The following is an 8,204-nucleotide window of genomic DNA, read 5'->3' as shown; positions in this document are numbered from 1 at the left end:
TTCCTTACTTCACTGAAGACCAGATTTTCAAAATACTCCAATCTTCTTACTTTGCAAACATTTTCCAAATCTGTCAGATTGTAGGAATATCTGCCTACAGTCCTCTTTAAACTTTATTTCAGAACTAAACTTTTGTTTTTAGTTCTGAAATATAGACTATTCCTAGACCTTTATTTTGTTTTGGATGGAGAAAATAAATCTTGAGCTTTACTTTAATAAAGGTAGTGCGTAGGACAAACATTGCAGGTTGACCAAGCAGAAGTGTGGCTCTGTTTGATCGTGTTAGTCATTTTGATTATGGAAGACCTACGAAGAAAATTCTGAAATATTCTAAAGTGAGCAAAGTAAAACTATCAATTCAAATTAAATTAATGATTTCCAAATGTAACAATTTATGATGCATTTAATAAATCACACACATTTCACCTTTGTGCGATCTTAACATTCTGTTTACTCCCCTTTTTTTACAGGTCAAAAATGACCCACCCTGCCCAAACCCTAAAATAAAGCAAATTAATTGAATTTTAAATCTAAAATCTATTTTGCATGATGAAACAATCTGTTATTCATCAATTCAACTCAATTTAATTAATTTTTTAACATGTGTTTTTGTGACATAATACAAAAAGATGATCAACAGTATTTTTTTTTTACCTCAAACCAAGTGTCATAACAGTTCTCTTTTACGCAGTAAAGGTTTTTAAATCGTAATTCTATAAGTGTGAAGTAATTACTTCTGAATTAATTATACTGAAAGGGAAAAAAAGTCAACAATTTGGAATTTTTTGCAAAGCTCATTCTTTTATTTTTTTTAACAAAAAATTATAATGAGACCGCTCGTAAAACAACAATACCAAATGTTGAGATAAATCTTTATTGTCATTGTCACAAGAACAACGAAATTTAAAAGGTGCCATTTTTTTAAGTAAAATGTTGCTTGATTCTGTGAACAACTTTCAACATCAGCTCTTATGTTGATGTTGAACAACTTCAGCATCTTATGTTGAACAACATAAGATGCTGAACATCATGCAAACTTATATATGTTCAACATAAGATGAAGGTGTTCTTATGCTGAGCATCCTCAACACAAGATGAAGAACATTTTCTGTTCAACATAAAGTGTTGAACTTAAGATGAAGAACATCCCTATGTGATGAAGATGCTCTTATGTTGAACATCTTCAACATAATATGAAGGACATCCTATGCTTAACATCTTATGTTGAACACAAAATGTTGAACACAGCATGTTTGTTGTGTTGAACGTTTTGGTGAAGAACATCTTCATAGCGTCAAGATAGAGTGAAGATGTTCTTCACCATATGAAGAATCTCCTACCTTGAACATCTTCAGCACAATAATTTGTTCAACATCTTATGCTGAAGATTCCATGAACAGTATGTGCAAATGTACAACATAGCACCTGTTGGGCAGTGAAACATCTACTCATGGCTTTAGCAAGAAACCAACTAGGGGTACTCATATTCCAACACATTCCATCCCTTCATATCCTCTATCCATTTCCATCCATCCATTTTCTAAACCCTTGTCCCTAGTGGAGTTGGGAGGGGTGCTGGTGCCTATCTCCCACAAACATTCCGGGCGAGAGGTGGTGTACATCCTGGACAGGTCGTCCGTCTGTAGCAGGGCCATATTCTCTATACCTTATTTATTTTTATTATGGCTGAGATTGTTTTTTGTTGTGTTTGGCAGCTTGATGTGAGGGGTTAGCTGCAGATTGAGAGTGCAGGTAAAATGCAAGTTCAATTCGTACACCAATCTAGTTTCTTTCATATGCGCGTGTATGTGCATGTGTGGGGGGGGAACAAGGGGTGCAGGCGTGCATGCGTGTGTGTGTGTATTAGAGAGGATTTGTGTGTGGCCTTTGAACTCTTTTTCTGGCGTTTTAAGTGTTTTTTTTAATTCACAGGTCAAAATGACCCATAAGACAATCCTTGTACCCTAGTGGTGTACAGCCCACATGGAAATGTAAACAAAAAAAGTATTACATTTTCTAATGATGGGATCAATTTAGAAAAAGTCATAAAATTTCAAGTCAGAAAACATGCTAGTGGGTCACTTTTGACCCACAAGACAGCACAAGGGTTAAATGATTATAGATGAAATAAAGCTGGCTACTTTTTTTTTTTAATCAATAAAATCTTGTTGTCTACATTATTATTATTTTTTTATTGGGCATATGTGCCACTTCATGGCTCCATTCTTAGTTTGAAATGCTGTGCAAATGCGCCAGCGTTAATGCATACTTAGACGGACTTAAAGACCCACGCAGTAGTAACGAAACTGTTCAGACCAAACGATGATCAGGTGTAGCCAGTCCCAGCTGATTACACGCCACTTTCTCTCGCACCATTTCATTGGCCGGTGCAGGAAATACCGTCTTTGCCTCCAAACGACGAATTATTTTAAAAAGGCGCGACAAAGCAATACTTCACAGACCTCTTCACAGAATTTGCACGATGGGTAGAGAAAAGGTGAAAAATCCCGCCGTTTGTTTGGCTGCACTTGTTATTCTGACCTGTTACTGGGTGAAAACTACAGACTGCTTTCGACTGAGGAAATCCCAGAGACGAATCGTGCAGAGAGAAACTGGCTTTCCTCCCTCAGGTCGAGTTCAAGAAGGAAACATCGTGTTCGGGAGGGTTTTTGAGGTCCCATATGGAAGCAAAAAGCACTCTAAAAACGCTTCACTGGATGATGAGACAGATTATCAAGCAGATTTTGCTGGTATGTATTATAAAAGGAAGGTGTCTCCAGCCCGTACTACAGTTTTGTCTGAATCTAGAGTGACAGTTTATTTTTGTTTGTTTTTTTCCCTTTCCTTCATAGGCTGGTCTCAGCAGGCTGACATGGAAGAGACCTCCCAGGAGAAATGGAAACCCTTAGCAACCTCTCTGCATTGTTTTGGTGACCACATGAAGTTCAGGTCACTTGGACCAGGAGCTTCACAACTTGCAGTGGAGCAAGGTAAAACTAACATGTTCAAAGTAAATTTGTTACTTGGAGTGGATATTGATGTTCCCCCTCCCCCTCCACCACAGCACACGAGCCCCCGGTGCCTCTTTCCATGGTCCCTCCAAAATGTGGCTACAGAATGCATGGGAACGCGATGGTATTTGTTCTGATGGCTCCGTATGATGGCTGCAACATGATTCAGCAGGTATCCCATAATTTGTTCTAAAATGGTTTGTGTTAAAGTAAAACTGTCTTGCTTAACTTTGCAAGATGTCGGGATAAATTTCTGAACTTGGAGATTTCTTATGCAGTTACTGCTTTGCATAAAACTTAATAAAATAAGCAAATGTTTTTGGGTTTTTTTATCACAAGGGAGGAAATTACATGCTACCACTGCTCTGGCAAGGCCATCCTCTGTCTCTGTTATGTCCCAAAAGTGCAAGAACTCAGGTTCCCCAGATGCCGCAGGTTCCCCAGATGCTCAGCCAGCCTTACTTTGACTTTTATTCTCATCTCTTGCCTGCACCGGCTGAACCTGCAAAACCTGTGCCACAACTTCCAAAACTTCCCTTACACCTGTACTTCTACCCTTTCCCACCTCAGACGACTGCCCCACCACCTACCACATCAGTACCTAAAGTCCCATATCCTCAGATTCCCTTTCCACCATATTTCCCTGTCCAATACTGGCCTCAATTTCCAGAATTTCCTCCCTTCTTGCCTTATCCAACTGAAAAACCTCCAAAGTCTCCAACTTCAGGACAGAAGACGACAACAATTTCATCTAAAACTACAGAGTCTCCTGCACCTACCCAGGGTCCTTCTGATGCCCCTGCACAGTTGTATCCCATGGAGTACCTGCCTGTTGTTCCAAATGAACATTTTCCTCACATGTTTTATTCTCATAAAGGCTAGTGTGAAGCTTTAAAATAAATTTTTGAAAACACAACTTGTGATTTGTTTGTGTTCAAGTAAATGCATACTGACATGGTATTTCAATGCTACCCCAAAAGCCTAACAAGCTGGTGTTGTGATTAATTTTGCACACTAAAAATTAAACTTACTGGGGGTGGATTAAATGAAGTATTTTCAAAATTGATCAGTCTCACTGCAATTATTCAGGTAGGCCATGATTTCTATCTTAAGGCCAGTGAAACATGGCTCAGCTCTCAAGTTGATGAAGTCCTACTTCTGACAGGACTAGGTGGAACAAGGCTTTTTTTTCTAATTTAAAAAAAAAAAATCTGAAGTTGTATGTGCATTCTACTCAGCCCCACATTCCAATGAAACATGTCTGGGTTTCATTGTAATGTCTCTACTTATAGTGCTCTCTTTATATCTCCAACTGAAATGTCAAAGGGCACATTTACACACACCAATAACAAGGTACTGGATTGTAGCTACAGCTGCCTTTGGACAGGCTGATGGAAGTGAGGCTAACTTTTTTTTGTTTGCCGTCTGTTCTTCTGACCAACACAAGGTGGATGAAGTGTCTTGCCCAGGGACACAAATGGACTGGGAATCCAACGACTGCAGGGCAAACTCCCACCATTTTGGGCTACATTCACAATTGTCTTGATTTTTTTGGATATTAAAATCAATAATCCTACATATTTACAGTTGGAGAGCAATGAGTTACTTTTATTTGTAATTTTAAAAATGTTTGATTTCACAAAACTTTTACTTGAGTAATCTTAAGTAATTCTACTCTTGGGTACAATTGATGGTACAGAGGTCATAGATACATACCCACAGTTTGATACAGGCAGTCTGCTTTTTCTGATCACAGTACGCAAGTGTTCTTGTTTCAATGTTAATTTCTATCTGAACTTTGCTGTGCTGTTTGGAGGGCAAGTGAATTTAGAGTATATATACGAGATATACTCAAACGGCAACATATCCATGTTGCCATCTGGGGTTTGGTTGGTTTCATAGGCTTTATAATGAGAACAACTGAAATTTAGACCTTGGTTTCTTGTGCCTTTGTTGGTTAATTTATGATTATATTACTTCATTTCTTCACATTTATTTGCCCGTGGGTTTATTTCTTTCATTAAATGGGAAACAGTCGTGATCAAAGTGTTCAGTCAGAATATTCATTAAATATTTGGGTTTTTTTTAAAACTCTTTGGTCATGTTTTGACTGACTTCTTTTTGCATCTACTTGAGCAAAAACATTTTAAAGTTATGCTACTCTTGAGAATAGCTTTCGGGTACCGTACCAATTTTTACAGCTAAAGTTGTTTGAATTGATGCTGATTTGTGTGAGGTCATGGTTTATAATGTTCTTGTCAGCATTAAGATCTTCTTCTTCTTGATTTTAATGGCAGGAGTCATCCAACCATTAAGATCTCTCTTTTGAGCAGATAAATAAACGTTATAATCTGGAGCAGATGCTAAAGAATCACCAGTTGGAACCTAATTGGCAACAGGGGGTGAGCTGTGGCTGATTGGTTGATTCCTTAATTGAATCACCTGGCACTTAGATTGCATGCACTATTTAAAAGGTGTGACTGAGAAGTTATCCATCATACTGAGCTGTTGTGTTTCCTTGCTATGATGGAAAGTGGTGCGTGGCGTAGAAAATGGAAAACAATAGCTGCTGCACTGCTCTTGTGTTCTTTAGCACTTGGTCTAACATTTTTTAGCTGGCGAGGATTAACTAAAGCACTTAAATTGGGGAGGAGTTCTGAAGTGGAAGATGCTACGTTTACTGGAAAAGAGTTTGAGTCGGCTCCTTCTGTGGCTGTTGGCCCAAACATTGGATTAAATGCCTCAATCCAAGCTGACACCAATGGTAAGCCACTTTTCATGTCTAACTGTAATTTACTGACAAACATTTAATGTTTTGTGTGTATGTGTGACAGAAACTGGCGTGACTACTGGAGATGAATGGCGCACCTCTAACTCTTCGCTTCACTGTGGCCCTAGCAAAATGAAATTCAAAGTGATGGGCCTGAGTGCTGCTGAGCTACAACTGGACATTGGTAGGAGTCTCTGTAGCAATTGTTTAAATTGTCTAAACTTACTCAGCTGAGTTATTGGGCTTTTCCTTGCAGGCAACTCGGAATATGTACCGCTTAACCAGGTGCCTGAAGCTTGTGGTATCTTGGTGAACCAGACTAAGCTTGGACTTGTTCTACTTGTTCGTTATGATAGTTGTACAGTTTTACAAGAGGTAAGCCATTTTGCTCCCACTGCCTTATTCTCCAAACTTGCGTCTCTACAGTTGAGTGTAAAAGCACAAGGCATTGTGTAACTTGACCTGTTCCCTGTTTCAGAATGGGACGTACATCCTCACAATGAGATGGAGGGAGAGTGGCATTAATATAACCTGCACCATGTTTCCAATGGCTGAGGTGAACACAACAGAGCCTGCTCTTCCTTTAAAGGATAATTTGTCTCACGAGTCTCTAAGCCTTCATCGTATGAGACGTCATTTAAGATGGCGTCCCATGTATTTTCCTTGTAGTCCATATAAACCTTATCCACTCTGCCTGTATACCCCACCCCCTACAACTACTACCACTATGCCTCCTCTCACCACGACCACTGCTGTCACAGCTCGCCCAATTTATAAAAATCCCTACTTCTGGAAAAAACTCTTTGCACTCTACCCACTGTATTCTCACTACCTTAAACAGCAGAATCATCCCCTGCGATCTTATTACCATGCTTATAGACGTCCAGGATGGCAACTGTATCCCCAAGCAAATCCAATGCCTCAGGTAGCTAACCACCCCTTCTACCAATTCTTCATGGATTACCTTACTCCCACAGTTCCAACAACTACAGCCAACATGCCAAGCAGTTACTGCCCATATGCTAGAAGGACTGGTCCTTTTGACAGGCTGTTCTTTGCTCCAAGAATGTCATTTGGAAGCCACGAAATGCCAGAGGAGCAGCAAAATGTGTCTCCACAGATCGGCTCTGGATACCAAAGTCCAGCAAATCCTGACTCTTTCTGGGAGTCATTCCCTTTGCTTTATCACACTGCAAGCCAAGATGATCCAGACCTTGACTGGGAGGACCTAACTCCTAGATAAGTGGCAATGCTCTCCTGTAACAGAAGTTGGACTGTTCTCCTTTTTAGGTGCCTGGGTCTCCTGAGAGTTTAATAAACATGTTTAACTTTGAACAATGTCTTGTCTGGAGAATTTTTGACGTGAATCTTCATTTATTTCCTTGGTGGCGTTTAAGGGGTTTACTGCTGGAACTAGAACTCCAGTTCAATATTGTACTGAAAGATGCTGTTTACTGGGGTATACTCAATCAACTGTATGTTTTGAAAACTGGATTTTAAACATGCTAGCCAGTAACATATTGACATCAGGAAGGGAATTGGTTCCAAAATCAACATAACTGGACTAACACCAGATAATGTCAATTTCCAGATAAGTGGAAATTTTATATTGATTCTAAAACTCGCTGCCTCTACATTTGTTCCAAATTTTGGAGCCTTTACTTCAAAATGTAAAATTTAAGATTTGGTTGACCATAATTGTTGTAGACATCCATCTCATTGGTCCTTTACAATGTTCAAATTTGAGTAATTTTTAGTTGACTGTAATCCATATTAGCTATGTGAAATGTGTATCTATATAAAGCTACTTTTGAATTACTAAGTTTAATTCTAATTTACTGATCAGCAGGTGTTTTACTTTATATTGCAAAACATGTGCATGTTCACCCCATTCTGTCTCTTGTTATACATTTCCACATGGCGTTCTTTCCCTTGGGCACCCTCTGATGCTGCATGTGAACGAGGAACATTTACACTTCACTGAAACTGGGCTCATGTGACGGCGAAGAATGTGCAACGCTACACACTCTGGAAACGGAGTACGTCTTTTTTCTGTTTCTCCAGATATAAGAGAAAAATAATTCTAAGGAGAATCCTAAATGCCTTCTTTTTAAACAAGATGGATTTAGGTTGGTATACATAATTCAAATATATGAAGGAGCTTTTGGAAGTTGAAGGTATGTTTTTTTTGTTTTTTTTTTTAAATCTTAAAATATTGCTTGGATTTCACCTTCAACCCCAAATTTTCAGGACTCTTCTATACAGTTGGCCTTTTTGGAAGAATATGATGTGGATTTAGCAGAAGTAGAAATGTTCAGAGGAGACACACCAGGCCACTGGTGGGAGGACGGTGACAGCAGCAGGGATGCTCAGCACCACGAAGGACGCTGCATGGTTGAGAGCCCCAGCTGGGCTGATGAAGT

General features: G+C 39.2%; 2 protein-coding genes across 2 annotated transcripts; both read left to right on the top strand.

Annotated features, from left to right (window-relative positions):
• Positions 1 to 2,402: 2,402 nt before the first annotated feature.
• Positions 2,403 to 3,927, top strand: LOC114146048 (leucine-rich repeat extensin-like protein 2). Its single transcript, XM_028019790.1, has 4 exons — positions 2,403 to 2,750; positions 2,853 to 2,990; positions 3,065 to 3,183; positions 3,351 to 3,927. The coding sequence occupies exons 1-4, from the start codon at positions 2,483 to 2,485 to the stop codon at positions 3,891 to 3,893; spliced, it is 1,068 nt and encodes a 355-aa protein (XP_027875591.1). The 5' UTR covers positions 2,403 to 2,482; the 3' UTR covers positions 3,894 to 3,927.
• Positions 3,928 to 5,492: 1,565 nt separating this feature from the next.
• On the top strand, positions 5,493 to 7,090 carry LOC114147137 (uncharacterized). Its single transcript, XM_028021699.1, has 4 exons — positions 5,493 to 5,775; positions 5,846 to 5,965; positions 6,038 to 6,156; positions 6,260 to 7,090. The coding sequence occupies exons 1-4, from the start codon at positions 5,535 to 5,537 to the stop codon at positions 7,022 to 7,024; spliced, it is 1,245 nt and encodes a 414-aa protein (XP_027877500.1). The 5' UTR covers positions 5,493 to 5,534; the 3' UTR covers positions 7,025 to 7,090.
• Positions 7,091 to 8,204: the final 1,114 nt, after the last annotated feature.

The sequence above is a fragment of the Xiphophorus couchianus genome, chromosome 6 (genome assembly GCF_001444195.1).
Source record: "Xiphophorus couchianus chromosome 6, X_couchianus-1.0, whole genome shotgun sequence".
Lineage (NCBI taxonomy): Eukaryota > Metazoa > Chordata > Actinopteri > Cyprinodontiformes > Poeciliidae > Xiphophorus > Xiphophorus couchianus.
This window is presented reverse-complemented; position numbering and strand designations above follow the sequence as displayed.